The sequence below is a fragment of the Melospiza melodia genome, chromosome 16 (assembly GCF_035770615.1).
Source record: "Melospiza melodia melodia isolate bMelMel2 chromosome 16, bMelMel2.pri, whole genome shotgun sequence".
In the NCBI taxonomy this organism is placed as follows: Eukaryota; Metazoa; Chordata; class Aves; order Passeriformes; family Passerellidae; genus Melospiza; species Melospiza melodia.
The window spans coordinates 18,943,277-18,967,307 of NC_086209.1; the positions used below are offsets into that span (position 1 = coordinate 18,943,277).

General features: G+C 40.0%; 1 protein-coding gene across 4 annotated transcripts in view; it reads left to right on the forward strand.

The window, feature by feature from the left end:
* DIAPH2 (diaphanous related formin 2) overlaps positions 1-24,031 on the forward strand; it is a 166,994-nt gene that overhangs the window by 14,948 nt on the left and 128,015 nt on the right. The window contains exons 2-17 of one of the 4 annotated variants that reach the window (XM_063170841.1): positions 243-275; positions 2,494-2,670; positions 3,525-3,629; positions 7,082-7,102; positions 11,159-11,298; positions 11,676-11,750; positions 11,832-11,901; positions 12,844-12,980; positions 13,756-13,867; positions 16,127-16,237; positions 17,395-17,513; positions 18,433-18,549; positions 19,093-19,211; positions 19,498-19,562; positions 20,198-20,302; positions 21,910-22,533. In XM_063170841.1, the coding sequence (XP_063026911.1) occupies positions 243-275; positions 2,494-2,670; positions 3,525-3,629; positions 7,082-7,102; positions 11,159-11,298; positions 11,676-11,750; positions 11,832-11,901; positions 12,844-12,980; positions 13,756-13,867; positions 16,127-16,237; positions 17,395-17,513; positions 18,433-18,549; positions 19,093-19,211; positions 19,498-19,562; positions 20,198-20,302; positions 21,910-22,533 (2,130 nt within the window). Of the gene's footprint in view, positions 1-242; positions 308-2,493; positions 2,671-3,524; positions 3,630-7,081; positions 7,103-11,158; positions 11,299-11,675; positions 11,751-11,831; positions 11,902-12,843; positions 12,981-13,755; positions 13,868-16,126; positions 16,238-17,394; positions 17,514-18,432; positions 18,550-19,092; positions 19,212-19,497; positions 19,563-20,197; positions 20,303-21,909; positions 22,534-24,031 lie in introns of those variants that run through there. The other 3 variants (XM_063170844.1, XM_063170842.1, XM_063170843.1) reach the window with 3 other exon arrangements.

Genomic DNA, 24,031 nt, shown 5'->3' on the forward strand with positions numbered 1-24,031 from the left:
GGCTTTGGGTGCATCAATTCCATAGCCACAGCATAGGGTGCAATGGGACGCAAGCTTGCTTTTTCACAGAAAAAATGGACATTTCTTGTCCATTTGCCTGCAGTTATTTAGAACCCGTAGTGAAATTTCAAATGCTTTTTAATGTTAAATTACATGAAATAGACTCCTTTATTCTGAAGCAGTAGGTAACACTGTCTTTTTTTTCTTTGATTTGTGTGTGTTGTTTTTTGTTTTTTTAATAGAATATTCAAATAAAAACTTTGGCAGATGATGTGGTAAGGTCTTTGTAGCATCTTAATTTGCAATGGTAACTCCACGCTGCATGCTACTTTACTCAATGTTGTGGACAAAATAACATTCTTATAAGGATATTAAACATTAGATTTCAGAAAGTTGAGTGACTATTCCTAAAGATCTTAATTTTTGGCTTCAGTTGAAGAAGATTAATCATGATTTCTGTTTGGAGAAACTTCCTTAAGCACATTTGAAATACTTCAGTAATACTGTGGCTATGTTGAAACTGTTGCTCAACAGCTGAAGTGTTATTTCTCCTGACCTTCTCTTTACCAGTAAATGGGCTGCAGTGCCTCTTCAAAGCTGGTTGCCACATGATTCAAGTGGAGCCATTTTGGGTAATAAATGTCCACTGAGTGCCAAGGGACAAGTGTGTGCTCAGTAGCACTAGCTTGATAAAGCTGAATTCTTTGAAACTGGTTCCAAATATTTTTACAGAAAATTTATTTCATTAAAATTACCGCCTTGTATTATATATATACAAAATAAAGCCAGAGTGGTTCTTTAGTTAATGATTGTCTGCACATCTGAAATGAGGAAATGGAGCCTGGAAATCACACAGGAGATTTCTTTGTGTCTTTCCAGTGATCTCACCGGTGCAATCTAATTGAACAAATTTGGTGTTAATAAGTTACACTTGAAACAGATGAAGTGTGGTACAATTGGATCTTAAATGACTTTTTGTGACTGTTGAATGGTCAATATAAAACTGCATTTCAGGCACTGTCATATCCTTGGCTTTTCACCAGGCTATGCCCTAATTTTAAGTGTAATTTAAACTATTCTAATAAGGTAGAAAATGGATTAAAGTTATGTTCTTGCTTTGTCAAAGACATTAACTGTATCCTTATAGGTATTGTGCTTCTGTCCACAAATATAAAAATATCTAAGGAAGAAAACCTCAAAAAAAAGTTCAAAAGAAGTTCAAAGGGAATGCAGCTTATCTAGGGACACTTTCCTTCAGAGATTTAAGGTCATCTCATGGGATCTCAACAATAACAACAAAAACAATGAACAACAAAAATGAATAAAAATAAACAAAGCAACAGAAAAATAATCTTTCTTCTCCATACTCCACAGCTCTCACTCTAGTGTCTCCATTCTGGATTCACTAATCTGAAATGAATCAAAACTTTTGCAAGCAAAGTCTGTCTCCATCAGACATTTCAGACCTCAGAGAGGTTTTGTTGTAGCCAATATAAATTTTGTTTACAAGTTTTGGAGGAGATGACAGTGACTGCTCTGAGTGATCCTGGTAACCCTACATAAGCTGCTGTTAGATGAAAGCACATCTTCATAAGGCTGTTGAGTGTCTGAAACAAATACAGGGGTGTTTGTGCATGCAAACAGTTCTTTGAGGAAAATTGCTGTATGCATGATGTTCTCAAATTGAACATATATATGTATATATATAAAAAATAAAGATATTAAATCAAAAAATTCAGACTTTTTTCAGAATAGAGTTCTATGTTATGAGTACAACAGAAATGGCCTTATAAGGAAGGTGCTGGTTATTTCCAACATTAACCCCTAACTGAGCATGCCTGCAGCCAGGAGTGGGGCTTGGTGTCAGCCCTAACCCAGAGCCCTGGCAGTGCCTGGCCGTGTGTTTAACCCTGGTGCTGCTGCTGTGGGAGCCACCCTTCACTGCCTTCCTCAAGCTCAGCACTAATTCCACCAGTTCCTCCTCAAAAACTCTGCCAGGGCTTAGGAGCTATGCTTGGAGCATTAACGCCTCTACCAACTTCATTTTACTTCAGCAGGATGTTTTATAAGCCTGATGAACTTGTGAGTACCTCCTTCCCCACGCTGCCTTTTACTTTGTCCTCCAAAGACTTGTAGCCCTTCGGGTGAAGGGACAGTGGACATTACCTTTGTGGTACCATATTTATTCACTGTCACAGTAATTAGTAATGGGAGAAAATGAGCTGAGGACTTTGAAGTGCTAGGAGTTTCACCTAGCTGGTGCAATTTTGGATCAGTGAGAATTATTTAAATGCCATTTGCATGTGACTTGTCATGAGTTTACCTTACATGTTATTGTCTTTCTGTGCAAAGTAATCTCTAAATATTTGAGTATTTTTACTTACAGTTCAGTTTAACTCTGCTGCTTGAATTAACTAAAAACACGTGCCTTGCTGCCATCCAATTGGCTGCTTTTCTCTTTCTATTTCTGCTTAATTTGGGATGTTTTTGCAGCGTGACAGAATCACAAGCTTCAGGAAATCAGCTGTGAAGAAGGAGAAGCCTCTCATTCAGCATCCCATTGACTCCCAGCCTTCCATCAGTGAGATCCCACATGCCCAGGCACTTGTTGATGAGCGCTGCATGAACTTATCAGAGAAAGAAGTTATGGATCTCTTTGAAAAAATGATGGTAAGATGTGGTGTGGGTAGAACTGTCCTGTTCCACTGGGTAGCTCTGCTCTCTTCAGTGGAGCTGTGAATGTCTTTTGAAGGATTGGATAAGTGTTAATTAACTCTTGCTTGTTTTGCTTGTTAAGGGATTAGTTTTTAACTTTTCCAAGGAATGGTAATTGAAGCAGACAATGGGTCTGTCTCACACACACTGAAGTTCTGTGACAAGGCTGCTCACCAGTAGTGATTGCAGAGCATTGACTGCTCTGAGGTGCCAGTCTGAAGTTCCTTTGACTTTTAATGGCAAGCCTAGTCATGACTGGTAATGACTGCATTGTATTTAATCAGTTACCAAGTTAAAAGAAGTGTCCTAATAGGTTTAATCTAGCAGAGCATTTTGACTTTTAGGCTTGTTTTAAATACATCAGTTGGAACAGTTTCAGCTCTATCCCTTCCACAAGCTACTAATCCATGTAATAACAGCCTTTGATTAGATAGTGCAGGAATGGTGCCCACTGTGATAAGATTTCACTGCAAACACAGGAACATCTCAAGAGTTGACACTTCTGCAACAACTTGAGATGTAGAATTGTTGTGCTTGTCCTCTAGATTTACTGAGCCAAATTTTACAGATGTTAACTCCCTTTGATTCAGTTTAGATTTTGGGTAAGTCTCAAAAACAATGAACACTTGAGGTGACAGATTTAAATGGGAAAATCATGTAGGGCAAAATCAAACACACACAGATAAACAGGAAAAAGTAACTTCTGTTTGTTTGAAAATTAATTGTTTAACAAAAGTAGCTTTAAAAGAACAAAGACTACTGAAAATCCTGAGCTGTGTTGCTGATGTTGTGTGGTGTGGTTCTTTCAGGAGGACATGAACCTGAATGAGGAACGTAAAGCTCCTTTACGAGACAAAGACCTGAGCACCAAACGTGAGATGGTTGTCCAGTACATTTCTGCAACTGCCAAATCCGTAAGTACTCACCTCAGGAAGGAGCCTGGCTTGGAGTCTTGGCCTTTTCAAGCTTGAAACTTGAATTTTTTTTATCTGGCTTTATCTCAGAGTGATAGGAAAAAATAAACGTGTACTTGCTAACTCATTGTGAATGCTTGCAGCTGCATCTGAGCAGTCAGTTTGCATTTGCCTTGCTGGGCAATGTCAAAACTCAGTCCTTTCTTGGAAACCATAAGAAATTGCAAATCCAATAATGTAGAGTCATGGATAGAACCTGAGCATCTTTCTGTGCAGTTCATCTTAAGGATTTTTGGTACCCAAAGTTTCTTTGTGGTTTCAGTAGCAATGTATGTGCTAGACATTTTTAGTGAAAGGATGGTCTTAAATCCAGTTCCAAATTACATTTTGAATTGAAAAAATGTTTTGACTTTTCACTGATGTTGACTATTCTCTGTAATTTAATTGATTAACTCTTCATATAGAGTTTTTGAAGACTGGATACACCAACATTTTTGGGGTATAGAAATAAAATTTCAAGTAGTGAAGAGCTGCAGTTTATTTTCTGCAGCTGAACTTTTGTACTAATTATTTATAAAATATAGCAGCAATGCTTTGTGTGTGTTAAAAGTTGACTCTGACGAATATAGAAATTAGTAAAGATTGTGTTGGTGTCTGGCTAAGGAATCTTTAAGCATAGACTCCAAGCAGTACAATTGACTTGTTAACCTTGAAAATCACCTCTGCAGACTTCAATTTACAAAATTAAGATGACAATGACATGCAATTATTATGCAAATGCCTTGCCTAAACATTAAAAACTTCAGTGAGGAGAAGTTTGTGTTATAATGGTGATGAAATGGTAATGAAAGTGGTGATTTAAGTTCTGAGAGGAGTGATGTTCCTGCATGAGTTCATCTTAAAGAAAATCCACAGTCCTTAAGTGTGTGCTGGAAGGAATCCAGTGCTTTAAGCATGGTCCAACTAAATGTACAAATTACTGGAGAATTATTCATGCTTAGGCAGTGAATGTTATGAACTATGAACTAGACTGTCTTTGGGAACTGTTAATTATGCTTTGTAAGTTTTTTATCTTCACTTGATGATCAATATTAAATCTGAAATTTTTCTTAGTATGCAGAAATACTTTAGTGAAGCAGTAGAAAGTGGAAGTAGAAATGGAAGTATTTGCATTTTTTCCCAAAATGCAGTTAAACAATGGTGATGTCTGTCATGTACACTGCAATTGAAATGCAGCTGAGTAAGGAAAGCATGGCTACCATTGCATGGCTCACTGCTGAAATGTTCATGCATTGCATTGCTCCCCATGTGTGCTGCAGCATGGGAAACGTAACAGAACTGGGAAGACATTTGCCTAAATGTACTAATAATTTAAAACCGAGTCATCCTAAAAGGTCCTTGTACATGAATGTGCACTTTGGGCTTAAGTCAGCACCAGTGTGGCTGTTTTACACATTGCCAAGTGTTTTTCCTAGAGGAAAAACAACTCATGTTAAAGTTTGTGTGCTTCAGTATGTCCTCCTTGCAATTGAATCACAGCATTTGAATGGAATCTTCCAGAAATACACATTGCCTTTCTGTTGTGTTATCCTAATTTAACTTCTAAATAGCTAGCATCTTGATTGTTAAAAAAAAGAAATTAAAATACAGTGGTTAATTTTAAAATGTTGATTGGGATCTTATGGTGGCGCCAAACCTCATTTTCACTTGTGATTTCATCTTCTGTTCAGAGCAACTACTATTCTGCTCAATGAATTCAAGCCCTACTCAACCTTTACTGCATCATGAATTGTCAAACTTTCCTTTCTTCAGGATTGTCTTCCATGAAAATGCTGGTTGCATTCAAAATGATCTGTCTTTAAATTTTCTACCTTTTTCTTTTGTCACAGATAATTATCTGTCTTCCCTTTTTACACTTGGACCTTCTGCTTAGAGCTCACAAAACACATTTAACAGTTGATGTCACTTTTCTTGCGGTTCATTTCATGTTTGTTTTAATTAGGCTTTTGAGCTCCCTCCCTTCATGTGAAAATATCACTCTCATTTTCTGATGTTGTCTTAACCAGATTATTTTCAATTTGGTGCTTCGTTTTCTCTGCCTGTGTGCTGTCTGCAGCATGTTGACCATGCTTTTCTGAAACACGTGTCTTCGGAGTTCTGAGAGAGGAACTTTGGGTTTCACTGGGTGAAGAAAGTTCTCCTTGGCCATGGAGGACATGTAGGAGCTGATGAGCTGGATGCTTTCATGGGAAGTGATTTTCTGTGCTTCTCATTCCTTCTCTCACTTGAAGAGAAAGATTGTTGACCATGGAAATGATAGCTGAGAACTGGTGAAGGATTGAGATTCTGTTCCACAAATGACCCTGGTGACATTTTGTGCTGTAGTGACTAGTTGAACATTGGTGAGAGGAGAAGATAATAGATTAGGAGAGGAGATTGTCTGCTGATGGCAATCCCTTCTGTGCTTCTAGGGGAAACTTCTTCAGGAAGAGAGTGTTGATTGTAGAGACTTGCAGTGACTTTTGTTTCTGAAAGAGTCCCTAAAGGAAAAATGGGAGAGAAAAGAGTAGAAAATGAAGCAGGGGGAGGCTGAGCAGAGCAGTGGTGGTTGTGCAGTGAGCTGGCAGCCTGCAGCAGGTGAGCTCAGGTGAGCACAGAGGCTGCCCTGCTGGAGCAGATGTCCCTGTGCTCCCAGCATTGTGGGCATTTGTGCAGGGTGGCAGAGCAGGGCACAGATGTGCTGCCTGCCTGCACTTTCCCCTGGGGAAAGTCACCTTTTTGTTCATGAATATAGAGAGATGCTTTTCCATGGTAAAGAGGAGATGGCATTCTGAAAATCACTGTTTAATTATCCATGTAATTAAAAGCATCCATACCGAGCAGTTGAATAAAAATGCCATGTGAGATTTTCTGAAATGCAAGTTGGAGTTATAACTGTAGGCTATGTTTTTGATTACAAAAACTTAATTAAATTCAGTGGTGACATCATCTAAACAGATCAAAAGCTCCATAATAAAAGCAGTTGTTATACATACAAGGAAGTCAGTATGCCATTAGTGTTCTCAGTGTCATATGTAAAGTATCTGACCCGATAATTTTAACAAATGGCATTTTTAATCTTTCAAGATGTAGCTGTCAAGACAGGTATTCAGTTATTTGTAGGCAAATGTGTCAAATACTGAGGATTCAGCAGCAAAACATAAGAATTTGAAATTGATGCTCCTGCTGTAGAGCTCAAATGCAGGGAAGTAGCATTTGAGCTTTTTTCTGTAGAGAAGCTCTAACCCCTGAACAGGTTGATAAAGTAATAAGAGAATGTTACTACTACTAATGATTAAACACTGAAAAATGTGTGTGCAACTACATCCTACTAAGTGCTGTGCTGTGTTTATTTATGTATTATTATTATCTTTTTTACACAATAACCTCTCTTGGCTGACCACTGCATGCAGATAGTCGGAAGTAAAGTTCCGGTGAGTACGAACACGAGAGTTTTGTTTTCTCTTATGAACTTCACTTTTTAGAGATTAGGCTGGAATAGTTTGGACTTTTATCTGGGTTTTAAAAGTTCAGGGGGCACAACTGAATCCTTATTTTATCAAAATAATTGTCAATCATGTTGATCTTAGTAGAATGAGATCATTGCTTATACTTTTGAGGGATTTCTTCAAGTTTTCAGGAGTCTGTTTCCAAATACTTCGAACTCACTGAGCTCATCTCTTCACTGTGAGCAACAAACACAATTTAAGCTTGTCTTGCCTTTTATTGAAGGCAGACACTTGAAATTTAAAATTGACAATATTTGGCTTACTTCATTCTGTTTAGATGGGGAATTTTTTATGCTCTAATTGTTGTTATTCATAGCTTGTCTTGGAAATGCCAACTTCAGCAGATCAATGTGACAATAAGATTAATTTAGAGGATCCAGGAGGTCAATATGTTTAAGATGAGATCACTGAGAGCATAGCTTTTCTCTTATTAAGGACTCATCTACGTTTTATGTTTTGATTGAATTCAAATATTATAGACAAATATTTGGAGTTTCATTTGTTGGAGTGAGTTCAGCAAGTTTTTGCTTCCTATTGTATGGGATTTTTTGGGAATAATTACATATGGATTTAAAATAGTGGTTGAAAGCAAAAATTTTCTTTTAAATTATGGATGGACTTTATTTTTGATTACAGCCAGAACAGGCTTTTCAGATACAGCAAGGCTTTCTACTTAGATCATATTCAGTAATTAAATTTTGTAGTAGAAATAGAGAACAATCTATGACTTGAAACTGCCTAATCATCACCTCAGATGTAGTTAGGTTTCTCTCCTGCACACTATATTCTTGTATATTTTTCTCTTGGCTTTGTGTTATTCATAGTGACCTTTAAAGAGACTTGTGTTCGCCAGTGCTTGTTAGTTTTGTGCACACTATTGGTTCTTCCCCTAATTGAGGAGAATATCTTCATTGTGCTTATGTATTTAAAAGTATTTGATTTTTGAGGGGACAAATTATTAATTTTCCAGCTCAGTGTGTTAAAACCACTGCTGCTGTGTAATTTCCTTTTGGTGTGAATTAGCCTGAACAGCTGCTTTGTGAGATTAATTTTATAAAGCAAGCTGATACTCCCACAATGGGTAGAGGAGAAATTCTAACATGTTTTCTTCCCCCATGCCTTTGGGTTCAGGGTCTGACAGAGAGCAAGAACAGCTCTGCATTAAAAGCATGTTTTTGTGCAAATAACTTGCTAAATACTAAATCAGAAATGCTGTGCCTGGTGTATGGCTTTGCATATCATTGCTTGAAGAGCTCTTGCACCTCCGAGTGCCTCCTCCAGGGTTCATCCTTTGGGACCTGTTTGCTGCTGCCAGCACGTGGAGCTGTTCCCTTCAAGATGTACAGATCCACCGTGACCAGGGAGGAATTTTGGGGTGTTCCCATTAGGACTGTTGGGTTGTAGAGATGGCAGAGAAGAGGTTTCCCGTTCATGGGAACTTGGGAGCTTGAATTTTACACGGGACCCTCAGCACTGGAGGGACTGCTGTGTGGTGCAGGCTCTCGTTTGAGCTGGCACCAGGGAATCTTCCTCTGCCTTAATTGTAACACTGAAGGTGACCAGTCATAAGGGAATTCCTAAGATGTTCATTCTTGAGCATTGGATTAATCTCTGAGCATTCTGATGTGAGACCCAGCCCTCTTCAGTTTCTTTCTACTTCCCTTTTGCTTCCATCTTTATTAGGTGTTCTCCTGTAAACATTTTTCACTGAGACCTTACACCTCCAAGTAAATGAAAAATGTTTGTATCAAAATCTGATTCATATAAAGGCATAGCAATTCTTAAAAATAGTATTCCAGTCAAACTCTCTTTGAATAGGGAAATAAAAGAAGTTGCATCTGGTTCAGCATTTGAGTTAGCATGGCTGGAGGTGAGAGTGGATTGAGACTGAGACCTTGATTGCAGGGAATAACAAAGTAATCCTGGTAATCTGAAAATTCTCTGAAAGATTTCAAGAATGGCTTTTTATGAGCTGTCTTGAGTGACCATCCATTTTGAAGGAGGAAGAAAATAAGGAAGAAGAGTTGGTTCCTTATTGCTGTGCAGTTAAAGGTGCTTTTTAAAGAACCAATGAAGAAATGTGCCTGTCCTGCAAGCTGTGGGAAAGAGCCTTAGCAGAGTACCATAGCTGCCAGTTCTTTTTGAATTGTTGATCTCTTTTTGAGAGTCATGGGTCTTCTGAAAATAAGGGACTAGGCAGAGCAGAGGTGCTTCACCAATGGCCTGGATGGCACAGAAGGAGGCAGCAGGATCCCACCTTGGTTTAAAAATGAAACAAAGAGCAGCAAAGACTTGAGGTTGCCCCAGTGTGAGCTGGAGTCTCCTGTGGAGCTGGCAGCAGGCTGCAGGGCAAGGGCGAGCTCCTCTCTTGGGAGGAGCCCCTGCCTTGCATTCTAGAGAGCTGTTCAGGGTCCAGCTTAACAGGCAGTGGCACCGACTTACATTACCACTGCCTCATCTCTGTACATTTTGTGGCTCTCAGCAGCATTTCTGTTCTCTTCTTTTCCATTTGGGGAATGGCTGAAATGACAACATTTGTGCCCAGTTGGATCTGTACCGTGGAGATGATGTACATTAGTTACACACAAAATCTTCTCTGATTCCCATCCATCCAATGGGATAAAGCTGTTCCTTTTTCCTAATTCTTTACATTATGGTCCTTCAGAGTGATGGTTTTTCTGAATTTTGAAGACTTTTGATGTATTAATCTAATTTACAATCAGCTCCTATTCCTATAAATATAGCCCCCCTCCATTTATTCCTTTTTCTTTTGGTGGAAGAGCATCTCTTTGTTCAGGATGTTGATGGAGACTGATTCTAGTCCCTTTTTATCCTTCTTACTCATCTTTGCCTTGGTCCTTTGATGTGATGCCCAGCTGAAGGTGCTTTGCATGTCAGCAAGGAGCAGCTTCAAAGCTGACACAGTGCAGAGGAGCCTGATGTCTCACTGCAGTCAGTCTGTCCTGGTTTTGTTCTGAATCTGAAAGTGTATTGTGAGCACAGTTCTGGTGTGTGCCTGGAATCTGCCTAGGTCAAAGTCATTAATTTAAATTTAGCCAAGTCATTTTGCCGTCAGCCATACTTAGTGTATTTTTGGAAAATGAATGGTAAGAATTTGAAGAGAGCAAAGCAGCAGCTTCATAAGAAGTGGAGCTTTGTCAAAGAGAGACAAAAAATGGAATATTTGTGGTGAAAGTGATACAATGAAAACCAAATGCATATAAATACTCTTCTAGGACAGGCACTTGATACTGCCTTTGCACCCATGACATCTTTATCAGGCTCTCTTCAACAGACCCTTCAGAGCTAAGGAGCTTGAGGAGCTGCAAATGAATCAAAACCACTCTTCTGAGATAAGCCTGCTGCAACTTGTCAGAGCTGTACAAAAGATTAGTTGCACCTTTTGGAAAAGTGTTTTGTCTTGTTCAAGAGTTTGAATAGTCCAGCTCTAAAAACTGATATTCAGGTATTTAATAGTGAAATACTGTGTAAGTAGTTATTCTTGTGTAGTGGCACTTCAGCAGGAGGGAGCTCTTTGTCAAATCTCTTGTATTATTTTTTTGCAGCAAACAAGATCCTCTAGAGATCTCTATTAGGGGTCAAACAGGAGCTATGGTACAGCAAAAAATTGCCTCAGGGAGTTGCATGAACTGGGTTTTTTGTGTGTCTCTCTTTATGATTGTTTCCAATACACTCTCATTATGTATGTTAATACAGCTGAATGAAGGAATTAAATTTTTCTATTCCATTTGTAGTACATGCACTTTTACTCAAAGTGAAAAAGATTCCAGCAAAAATAATTATCCTTGTGATGTAAAACCAAAAGTGTTAAACACTGATGACAAATCCAAGTCAAATCAGCTGTCTTGAATACTTGTACTGTGATTTGGAAATTCCTGTGGAAATATTAGTCCTTTATTTTATCATCTGAGCACTGTTTGATCACTGGAACACTCAGCAGCATTCTGCCTTCTGTGCTAGGGGGGACTCAAAAACAGCAAGCACGAATGTACCCTGTCCTCACAAGAGTACATCCATGAGCTGCGGTCTGGAATTTCAGATGAGAAACTTCTTAATTGCCTGGAGTCTTTGAGAGTGTCTCTAACCAGCAACCCAGTCAGGTAAGCAGAGCAATTTCTGCAGGAGTTTTCATCATGCTGTTTTTGCTGAGCAGGAGTTGTGGGCTTTGGGGGTTTTTTGGGAAGCAGCGTCATTGTGCTAATGCTTGTTGACAGGAGAGCAGTGTTCTCAGCACCCTGATCTGAGCAGTGAAATGTTTGCAGCTGTCTGCAGGATCTCCTCACCTTTCTCTGTGCCTTTCAGCAATTTGTACTTGTTGGAGCTGTTTGCCTTCGTGGCTGATCAGATCTTTTGGGAAGTGAGACAGGAGTGGAGCCTGTGAAGGGATGCACAAGCAGAACAGAGATATGGCTTTGCAAGTTCTGCATTTGATTAAGAAATAACTAAAAGCTTTTTTCTTTGGGTTTTTTTTTTCCAGCTGGGTTAACAATTTTGGACATGAAGGTCTTGGGCTCCTGTTGGATGCGTTGGAAAAGCTTCTGGACAAGAAACAGTAAGGACCTGGATCATTTGAAGGGAGGGATGGGGAGGTTGTGAGGATTTTCCTTATGTGATTTTCCCCTTTCTTTTCAAGGCAAGAAAGTATTGATAAGAAGAATCAACATAAACTTATCCAGTGCCTCAAAGCATTTATGAACAATAAAGTAAGTATTATTTTAAATTCACATATTTTATCATGTTTGGGTTTGAGTTCAACAGGTATATAACATGGTAAATGTTGGAGAGGGGAGGAGAGCTTGTCTATCCAGTGCTTAACTCTTTGGGAATGCAAGTCTTAAACTTAGTGTAACTTCTGTTGAGAGTCTTCCTCATGAACCTTCCTGCATTTTTTCTTAGTTTTGTTAAATTATTGATTTGTGGAAGTAAAATATTTGATAAAGAGAGGATGATAGTATAAATTTAAGGTAAGTAAATTTGGAAGTTAATTACTTGGAAACTTAAAAAAAAGCTTTCCAAGTTTTCCAAGTTCAGATTTCAATACTTGTTTGTTAATATAATGTACTTTCTACCTGATTTAAATTGAGTAGGATTTGATATCTTTTTAGCTGCAGTTTTTAAGTTGGTAGGTCATGGGTAAAGGGTTAGGTTAAGTTGTATCTGATTTGTTTCTAATACAGGTTACTCAGGTTAACAGACTGAGTACCTTCTGGAAGCTGATGTGTGAAACTTGTAATTTTATTTTATTCATAGCAAAATCTGAAGTCTTATATTTGTGTATCTTCTCCAGCAAATAAAACTGCATAAAAGTTACTTATAATTATTTTTGCTCAGTTTAGAAATGAAAGGGAGAAAAGCAGAGTTTTCATACTTCAGAGGTGTTTCAGTTATAGACATAAAATAAAACCTGACTTGTTTTTTGGTGGGGACTGATTTTACAAGGTCCTGAGGAGCTGAATCTCTATCAGGAGAATGCCTCAAATGCATTCTGGGGACCCTGACCTGTGTCCCCAAGCAGTGAGGGCCAGGGGGTTCGTGGGGTTTTGGTGAGGGAGGGAGGAGCTGGGACAATCCCTCAGGATCTCAAGTTGGGCATGAATTTCCAAGCAAGCACAACCTTTTCACCAAGAGCTTTTTGTTTCTGCCAGTACGGTTTGCAAAGGATCCTAGGAGATGAAAGGAGCCTCTTGCTGCTGTCAAGAGCAATTGATCCAAAGCAACCCCACATGATGACTGAGACAGTGAAAATCCTTTCTGCTATCTGCATTGTTGGGGAGGAAAACATGTAAGTCAGATATTGAAGCTTTTTTGGTGCTTATGAGTTGTTAATTTGGACACAGGTGAGAAAACTTGTCAAGGAAACAAATGTAACCTGATAAGTGTTTAATGTGGTTTAAAATTAAAGAGACTTCACCTGTTGTGTTGCCCTAATTCAGTATTAAATCAGAGAAAAGCAAATGAGCAGAGACCTACACAGTGTGGCTGAAGTGGAAGGTGTGAAAGGACAAACCACCTCTACCACAGGAACCAGGAGTTTGCATTTACAGATTTACAGCTGGGCTTTGGAACAGTTCAACTTGGAATTATTTAGCACTTGCCCATGAGATTTTTAAAACAAAGATGATCACTTGGCATATGTTTCCTGTACATTTCCGACTGTGTTTATTTACTGAAGGTTAAAATGGGTGAACTTCATGTCTTCTATGCAATAAATGGATTAAAACATTCTGATTCCTGAAAGGACAGTTTATTAGAATTTCCAGATGTTAAACATGTCCACTGTTATCAAGTGCAGTTTGCAAAGGGAGGAATTTTTTCCTCTCATTGGTTGTTTCATTGCTGAAATAATAATAGATTTAGTCTCCCCTTTTTTCTATTTCAACATTAATCTTGTAGACATTTATAACACTTGTTCTTGACTTGTTTTCAGCTTCTGTAGATAATGCATTTAAACTCTGTGAGGGCACTAAGCCTTGAGTTGTATGAGCATTGAGCTCAGTATGTTGGAAATGAGTGAGCTGGCTGTGCTGAGCTCTCCTGACAGTCTGTCTCTCTCTTAGGCTGGACAAGCTTTTAGGTGCTATAACCACTGCTGCTGAGAGGCACAACAGGGAGGAACGCTTCTCCCAGATCGTGGAGGGCCTGGAGAACCACGAGTTCATCCAGCTGCAGGTGGGTTTGTGTGTGTGTGTGCTTCAGGGAAAGGCTGAGCACTGTGTATGGCCTGGGGAGCTGTGATTCACACGCGTCTTCTAGTGCTACTCATCAGTAAAAGAGGAGAAATAAATACAACTGGCCTACTGGTACTGGATTTTCTACTTGTTAGTTGGTGAGAGGCCAAGGAACTCCCTTCCTGTCCCAAAAATAGGATTAAGCAATCTTCATCTTATAAAGAGAGTAATTGGTGATATTTCTTTCCTTGGATGCCAGGTGTAATGTTCAGGTAATAAATCTGGGCTAGTGCTGGTACTTTAGGCAGCAGTACCTGTGGCCTTTAAATATTCAGATTTATGCTAATTACGGCAGGGTTAGCACGGGGTGTGCCCATTTTTGGCAGGGTCCCTTTTGGGATGAGTGAAGTGCAGCAGGATATTATTGGTACTTTTGCCAACAAGGACTCTGCATTCCTGCTGTGTGTGCTCAATGTGTGCCTTTCACCAGCCATAGTGCCTCTCTGAGGGTGAGGTGAACCTACTGAGCTTTCAAAATTATTTTAATAAAGTAATCTGTGCCAGTGGTTGTTACTGTCATGACTTAGATCATGTTTATTGCTGCTTGTGTGTCCATGGATAGAGATAAATATTTTATGTTTACCAGAGTTTTGGTTGGCATTAAGATGTGAGCTTTTTTTAGTTGGGATTGGTTGGGTTTTTTTGGTACTGCCATTTTTGCATAGAGGCCAAGTGGCTGAATATCCTAATAAGGGATGACTTTGACTTATGGCCTTCTCATTGCACAGTAATTATGCACATTTTGTACAAAAATTTATTTTTCAGCCACCTTGGCTGAAAGATATGGAAAAATACAGGCAGGGCAGGTATCCTTGGGATGCCTTTTTCCAGTCTTGGCTCAAATCCACATCAGCTGCAGCTGCCTTAATGCTGTGTTTACCATCAGCACCTCTTGTTTCAGAGCTGATGAGTTAATGATGGCCAATAAGTGTCTATAAATGATGTTCTAATCTTAATAGTGCTATCACTGGAGAATCCATTCTGGAGTTGTCTCCCACTCCATGACCTTGTTGATTTAAGGCAAACGACAGCCACCACCCCCACTGCTGCCAGCTCCTCTCCCCAGGCTCACTGCTACCTCAGTGAAGGCACAACTGCAAGACTCATTACCGTGGTTCTGACAAAACCCTTCTTTGCTGGGAATGTATTAGCACAAGCCATTAAGGCAGAGTCTCTCTGGCAGGAGCAGTCAGAGCAGATGGCACCTCTTCTCTCTATTAATTTCAGATTGGACATGTGCTTTGGCTTGTTAAGTCATGTCATAGTAGTAAAATAACAAGAATCATTCAAGCAAGCATGATGATACTGCATTATCTGAAGATGCAGCTCTATCAAGAGAGTGCCTTTGAAAGGGTGTTTTAATAGAAATTTGAGACTCCATAAGGTGTTCTATTAAAGCTAAATAGTGAATGTAATTAAAACAGGAAGGTGCTTTTTATCTGATTTTTTTCCTCAGCAGCTATTGATTTTTTTTGTCCTACTCTGAAGCTACTTCTATTTGCAGTTAACATCTTTTACCAAACTTGCTATTTCCCTTGAGTCCCATTTTAGTCTTTTAAAGTGGATCAGCACTTTTGGTGTTGTGTTGTTGTCTACCTGTTTTCAAATAAATCAATTAAAGTGCACAGCTGTTCAATTAAAGCATTAGCCACTACCCTGAGACCAGGCATTTTGCACAAGGGCTCTGCAGGAATGGAAAAAACACCTGGTGATGTGACTAATTTGGGTATGGGTGTTTATTGGGTGGGTTTTAAGATGTTAGTTATTGTAGAAACAGTTTGCTTTCAGACTGGTGAATGCTGAGGAGAAACAAAGGGAGGTGCAATGGGAAACTTCAGTTTGGGAATAACTAGGGCATGATTTTAGGGTGGGGGGGCCCCTGGAAGTGTCCCAGGCCACATTGGACAGGGCTTGGGACACCCTGGGACAGTGGGAGGGGTCCCTGCCATGGCAGGGGTGGCACTGGGTGGGCTCTGAGGTCCCTTCCAGCCCAAACATTACTCTGTAATGATCATTCATGTGGTACTCCTTTGATACAGTGGAAGCATCCTGATATGGAAACAGAGAAAATATGATGGTGCTAAAATAAACCCAAGTGTTGCATGTGTGCTGCATAATAAATAATTTCCATCTTTTTGGTTTTATAAATCAACTGAAACAGTGACTGAAGTATTGATGTCCATTCTGTTTCTGATTGCAGGTGGCATGTATGCAGCTCATCAATGCCCTTGTTACATCCCCTGAGGACCTTGATTTCAGGATACACTTGAGAAATGAGTTTTTACGTTGTGGCCTGAAGAAAATATTGCCTGTGAGTCCCTTGTATGCAGGAGTTGGTCACTGTCCACTGTGAATGCTGAAGATAACCAAACTGTTTAACCAGGACAGCAGATGGGAAGGATTTGGGGGAGCAGAGGGTCAGATTATCAGCCCAAATCTGCTTCAGCCTGCAGAGTTACAAATTCAGATTCCCATGAGCTGCAAAACAGTAGTTGAAACAAGTCAATATATTAGAAATTAAATGAGGGTAGCCAAATGCTGCATAATGAGCTCAAAGCACATGCAGTCAATGTGAATCTGGCTGTGGAACCAATCTTGGATTAACTTTCTTTGTATGTGCTGTTCCTGTTGTTTTCTGTGAAATCTGGTTTTCTTTTATCTGCCTGCTGAGAATGCATTGGGACATTTTAAAGAAAAATCAAATCAGAAGTTCATTCTGAGGCTGCATGTCTGTCTTCATGCAGCTGCACAGACAGGAATATTTCTGACTTGGGAGAGATTTGTATCTCTTAGCCAAGAAACCATTCTGATGCTTGCATCAAAAATAGGTGTACTTAAGGTATTCATCACTTACAAAAGATGAGAAAAACTGGAGTACCTGCTTATATTTGTCTGAAACAATTTATTCTGCTATGACTTTTAAGATGAGAAATTTCAAATTGTCCATTTGTCAGAAACAGAAACTTCCATTTTTGGCTCATTCAGCCTTGAGACACTTTCTGATGTGTGATGTTATTTTTTCTTAGGGATATTTTTAGGTTTATATCATGTAGATAGATTAATATGATCTAGTGACTTTATTTGCTGTGGAACATCTGAACAAATCTTTTTACACTTGTTTAAACTTCTTAACCTCATGCCAATTAATGTTTTGAAATATACCTATTGTGGTTTTGTAATGGAATTCTGACATTAACAAACAGGAACTGCTTTGTCCCATTAAGAGAAATGGATTCAACTGGAAGTTTTCTTGTTTGTTCTGTAGCCCATACCTGCTCTGTGAGCTGATGTTTTGCCCTTAGTTTTTCTCAGTTGAATCATTATAATAAAAAAGCCCAGGTACTGAATTGAATCTTGTTGCTGTTCTAAAGGTTAATGTCTTACATTTCATCACAGTGCAGTCCTTTAAGGGGGGAATTTTTGCTTTAAAAAAGGGAAAATTAAGATATACTTTACCTTGAAAAACAGGCCTTGAAAGATAAGGAAAATGAAGAGCTTGATATTCAGCTGAGGGTGTTTGATGAGAACAAAGATGAAGACCACTTTGAACTGTCACATCGTCTCAATGACATCAAAGCTGAAATGGAATATCCTTTAAGGAAATGCTGTTCTAACTTGTGTTGTTTCAGAACTTTATTAAATGGAAATTACAGTGCTCTATGTGCAGGTTATTTGTCTCAGTTGTATGTCTTACCAGGGGCTTTGTCAAGCAGATTTCTCTCCAGTTGCTTTTTTGTTGGAAAATATTTGGATAATTAGTGCTTAAATTTGCATGTCAAATGTAAGTCATTGGGAACTGAATTAATTTTTCATAAATAACATTTATTAAGCTAAACTCTGTCTCATAATACATCAAGAGATAAAATTATACCCGTGGAAGATCATAAGTTGGAAGAAAAATGAGTTTTGATAGTAAAAGGAACAAAATTTCTTATAGGTTCTGAAGCACTACAGATGTGTGCCTTTTCTAGCTGTGAAGGAGCAGGAAATTTCAAGTTCCCTAAGTTCAGAATGGCTGCTTGCAGGTTTTAGGAGGAAGCAGAGGGAGGTAGAGGCAATCAGTGGGAGGACTGTAAAATCCCCTGCAGTGTTGTTGCTGTGCAGAACAGGTAATTACAAATAAGGGTCATCTCTAGGAAATGGCAAAGATTGCCCAGTGTGTGTTGGCCAACAGCCTGGCTGAGCTCAGAGTGGGAACAAAGCTTTGTGTGAAATGTTTTTAAAACATGAAGTCTATATCTGATTGTTCTGATTTAATAATGAAACATTTCCTAATTGATAAACAGGGCATAGAAATTCTGTGCACAGTCTTAGTGAGAAATAATATTTACTGCTAAGGATAGGAGCTCAAAGTGTGGAGGGGTTTTACTTGAAAAATAAGGGAACTGTCTGGGGAGCTGTGTTTGGGTGGGATGGCTGTTCTGACTGCAGTGGGGTTTTTTGGGATTTTGTTTGTTTTTAAAATTGTTTTTTTAAATACTGCTATTTTCTTAACAATGCTTGCACTGATGTGAGCGAAGTATTTCACCTGCTGTACAATATGGTGAAAGACACTTCTTCTGAAAATTACTTCCTGTCAATTCTCCAGCATTTCCTGCTGATCAGGAACGATTACTATGTCCGGTGAGTGCAGCTGCCAGGCTGGGGTTCTGGGGGCAGCAGGGGCAAGAAGAGAAATGAAGACCCTGCTAAACTGAGGCAGCTCATGCCTACAAAGCCACTCTTTGAGGTTGATGTGTTGTTTTTGTTTTTGTTCCATGTTAGTATTAAAAAGGTCTTGGTAAATATAATTGTGTTTATTTCAAAGACTTGAAGCTTAGTCTAACACCCTCATCCCAAAAACCTCTTATTTGTTGGGTACTTTTTCTTTATTCGAGTTTTATATATTCATTGCTTCAAAGAACATGGAAGTCGTGCAACTGCGAATTGAAAATACTCCCTTGTGCCTTGAATCTCCTCTTCTCAGCGTGAACTTCTCGTATGTGCAGCTCAGTGTCATAGCAAGGTCGAGGCATCCCATCCAAAATATTTACAAATAACAGTTTGAACTTGGTGCTTCTTCTGGCGCTTGCAGAACTCAGATATTAGGAGTTAGTTGCCCCCTTTCCCCAACTGCAGAAAGTCTTGTTCATGTTCTTACTGTCTTGTAAATGCTTCCTGTTTCAGACCTCAGTATTACAAGATCATAGAAGAATGTGTGTCTCAGATAGTGCTGCACTGCAGTGGCATGGACCCAGATTTTAAATACAGAGGAAGGATGGACATCAATTTTACACATCTTGTTGGTTTGTATTCTTTGAGCAGTTTTACCTTGTTTTTCTTTGTATTCTTCTGTTTAGACTTACACTGGCTGGGAATTTTGTCATATTCTGGAAATATGCATGTAAGCTACAGGTGTGCTGGTGGAATACCAGCCCAAATGCTGTACCCTTTAATGAAATGAGACAGGGTCAGAAAAATAAATGCCTGTTGCTTTTGTGTCATGGGTTACAGGGAAATGATGGCTGGAAGCACCTCAGAGCTGTGATGTGTGTGACTTGATTTGTGTGTGGTATTTTATTTAAATTCTAGATGCCTGTGTGGACAAGGCTAAAGTAGAAGAGAGTGAAAAGAAAGCAGCAGAATTTTCCAGGAAGGTAAGTCCTGCTCATGGTGTGGAACAGAATCATGACAGGAACACAATCAGCTTGTTTCTCAGCTGAAACTGGGAAATAGTGACTCTCACAATTCCACTTGTTGGTCTCCTGTCCTGAAATAATCATAATTAAATAACTTAAGTATGGGTATAAGCTTAAGGAAATGAATAAATGTGCTATATTACCTGCAGTAGTACTGAAGTTCTGGTATTCTGGAGGTGTATATTGAAATAATTCCAAATTTTGGTGTTTTTTGCTGCTCTGGTCTAAGTAGGCATTTTCAGCCAAATGGCAAAACATGTTCTTGAACATGATGATTGCTGGTTTAATTTTTAATGAATTTAAGCTTGGTGCAATAGATGTGTACTTGAGTTTGGTTTGAGAAGTCTGCAGTGTTCTCTTGGAGGGAAGAACCTGATCTGAGTAGCTGGGTCTGGGTGGCTCTCTGTCATTGACTTGTTGATGGAAAAAATTGTGGTGCTAAAAGCGAACATGTTAGATAGAAAAATGCTGCTAAAAGGATTAAAATTGCATAATTGCTGCAGCTCTGATGCTGTTCAAAGAATTCCTGCCAGTGTAGGCTCTGGTGTGGCCATAACTGGACTAACTCTGCTGTGCTGCTTAAATCTTCACAGTTTGATGAAGAGTTCACAGCTCGGCAAGAGGCACAAGCAGAGCTGCAGAAACGAGAGGAGAAAATCAAAGAACTTGAATCAGAAGTCAAACAGCTCCGGACCCAGGTAATAAAATAATGTCACATTAAGTTCCACAGCTGAGTGAGGTTTTTTTGGTGGAGGAGTTGAGAAGAAATTGCCCCAGAGTAACTTGTCTGTCTGGAGTTTGGAATGTCTGGTAAAGGTGTACTGATTTGTTTGGCAGCCAGCATAAGTTACTAAGGATAGTTAATGGAGGTAAGATTTTACAAAATTCAACTTGTGTAAGGTACCTGCTTTATTGAGAAAAAATGTTCCTTACACTACAAAAAATCTTGCATCCAGTCTGGTTTCTTTTTTATGCAGGTATTTGTTTAGCTTTCACATTGCTCCTTCTGTGTGTTTTGCAGAAATTTTAGTTTTGGAAGTGTTTATTTTTAAAGGCTTTTGGTTTTATATGTAGTTTTTACTCTTACAGTTTTTATATAAAGCCTTTTTTATTTTTTACACCAGCTTTATGATTTAGACAGGTCATTTATACCTTTTGGGAACTAACAGATATTATAATTTAGTGCTTTTGCCTCAGTCTGGCTTATTTTCTTCTTCAATGCTAGACAAGGTCTGCCTTTTTGTCTTTATGTTTTCTGCCTTAAAGCCTGTGATCTCACTTCCTATTTGGGCACTAAGGTGGAGACTCAAACACTCCTGTTCTTACTTCCTTCTTGCCAATTTTTGTGTTTGTTACAAATTCCTACAAGCCAGTGTTCCACTGAAATGTGACAAATGTTTTAATGAGTTCTCCAGCAATTGTTGCATTATAACTTGTGAGCAAAGAAACACATTGTGCCTTGTGCAAAATAAAAAATGTACTTTTAGTCTAATTAATTGTTAATCCTGTGTTATTGATTCTAACACAGTTCAGATTATCCAGACATGACAGGGCATTCACAGTAATGCTGACCACTGGGTAATTAACCATGTAATTCTGGGATCTGTTCCCTTTTCTGCTGTTATGCTCCCCACAGAATTTGATGACACTTATTTTCAGCTGCACTCACCCCTCTGATGGTTTGACATGCTGCTGTTTCTCTTCCTTATTAATTAGTAAGAACTCATTAGAATGGATATTGTGATGGCTCTTTCTTCCTCTCACCAAAGAAGCACCCTCAGACAGATCCAAAAGACAGCAGGACAGGTTGTTGCACACCCTTCACCCCTCCAGATGTCAGAGTAGCTCTGAACAACTGTGTTCCTGTGGCCTCTTCCACTGCACCAGCTGCTGCCCTGATTGCTGGGGAAGCTCTCCCAGCAGCAGATGAGTGTTGTTAAAATTCACCATGGTTATTCTCATCTCTGCTGCCCCAGCTTGCCGGGGTGTCCTAAGTGGGATAAATGTTTTGTGCATTGGTAAGAAATAAAATGCTGTTCTGTTCACTTAAATGTTACTGCTACTATTAAATTTTCTTTAAAATTGAAACAATTTGTTTTGATAAAAATGCTAGGTTATTCAGTTTACTTGGCAGCTTTATGGTACGTGGGATAATCTATTGTTATTGTTTCTCATTTAAATAGGAGAACAGTTGCATTTCTCACTTTCTTGAGATGCAGTTGGCTAAAAACCATCCTGGTTGGTTCAGCTTCACATCAAACTGCCTGGTGTCACTGATGAAGGGAATTGCTCTGTTCTGTTCCAGGGTCCAGGCCTGACAGAAGCCCCAGCAATACCAGCCCACCCAAGTGAGAACGTCCCACCATCTCCAGCGCCCTCACTCCCTGGTGGAGCCATCCCTCCTCCTCCTCCCCTCCCTGGTACAGGAATGATTCCTCCTCCCCTGCCCGGTGGAGTACCAATTCCTCCACCCCCTCCCCTGCCCGGTGGAGTAACAATTCCTCCACCCCCTCCCTTGCCAGGTGGAGTAACAATTCCCCCACCACCTCCCCTGCCAGGTGGAGCAACAATCCCTCCTCCTCCTCCCTTACCTGGTGCATCCCTTCCTCCCCCTGCTCCTCCTCTGCCCGGTACAGCCATCCCAGCTCCCCCTCCTCTGCCTGGCGTGCCCCCGCCGCCCCCTCTGCCCGGGGGAGCAGGGCCTCCTCCTGCTCCCCCTCTGCCTGGAGGGGCAGGGCCCCCTCCTCCTCCTCCTCTGCCCGGGGCAGCCATCCCTCCCCCGCCGCCTTTCGGGGGGCCCCCAATGCCTCCCCCCCTGGCAGGGGTCCCCTTTGCCCCCTTCCCCATGGTGCCAGCGCTGCCCCACGGGATGAAGGAGAAGAAGAAGTATAAGCTGGAAGTGTCCATGAAGAGAATCAACTGGTCAAAGGTACGCCTGAGGTGTGGGAAGATGACGTTCCTTCCTCTCCTGCACTGCACTGATAGGCTTGGTACCGTGTTGTGATGTTTTAAATCTCATTCATCTTGGCAGAGCCCATTGTGGTGCCCAGTGTCCCAGGAAGGCAGCTTACCCCCAGTCACTGTTGGTACCAAGTGTCTCTGGAAGTCAGTTTAATTGCAGTCATTGTGGTGCCCAGTGTCCCAGGAAGGCAGCTTACCCCCAGTCATTGCTGGTACCCAGTGTCTCAGGAAGTCAGTTTAATTGCAGTCATTGTGGTGCCCAGTGTCCCAGGAAGGCAGCTTACCCCCAGTCATTGCTGGTACCCAGTGTCTCAGGAAGTCAGTTTAATTGCAGTCATTGTGGTGCCCAGTGTCCCAGGAAGGCAGCTTACTTCCAGTGCCTTGTCTCAGCTGCAGTGAACATCCCTCAAGCTGTATAAAAACATACCTCTATCTTCAAACTGTTTTAAAGCAGCTTTCACACATACCTAGCAAAGCAAACCAGCTTAAGCTTTTTAAATTCGTGATGTTTGGTGTTGCTGTGAGTTCAGGAATTGCTGATATCAGGTCTTGGTGTTACTTGTTGATTATTTATCCCAGGTATTTATTGTTCTCAATCAGTGATGTGCTGGAGCAGGGCTGTGGCCACTGGGAGGAGCCATGGGGCTGCTCAAGGGAAGGGTTTGGGCATCATGAGCATCCAGTGGCTTAGCTTGATTGTATTTATTCACATTTCATTTTTAAAATCATCTTAGAATTGAAGCATTACTTGAGCAGTAAAGTTCAAGCACAATCTGATTTGCAGGTGAACCCTTAAAGCAGTTCCCAGTTATTCCTTGGCTCTCAGTATATCCAGTCCCTCTAACAGGAGAAGTTACACAAAAATCCAGGTGTGTGCTGGGGTGTGATGTTTAAAAACCCCTTTTTGGTCAGTGTAGCCACTGCTCCTTCCATATAAAGAAAATTTATGTGGTCTATTAGATAATTGGATCTGTTATCAAGACTAAATCATTGCATCCTAAAGTTGTGGTTGGTAGTTTTTTAGTGGTATGAAAAATGACAGATATGTTGATGTTTGGTGTAGGAAAAAGTACCAAAATCACCAAATCATGAAGGCAAATGAAAGGACTTTTATATATTCAGTGCTGGGTGGTTCATCTAAATATGGAGTGATCAAAAGACTTTGAGGTAACAAAACAGCAGAATAATCCCACCAGCCTTGGAGGAGGAATCCAGCAGGCTGAGAGAGAGCCTGTGTGGAAATGTGTGGCATGCCAATTTATAGTTTCTTTTGGCAGATGAATTAATGCTTTAATGATTTCAAATGATTTCAAAATATTTGGAGATGTTCTCAGACAATCTGAAAGCGTATCTGGTGGCCACAGTTTGGAAACAGGCTTTCCATATTTAACTAGGCTGATATTGAACAGCCTGCCATGTTTTCAGAGTATTAATTTAAGTAAATTTTAGAATCAGTTTGAAAATCC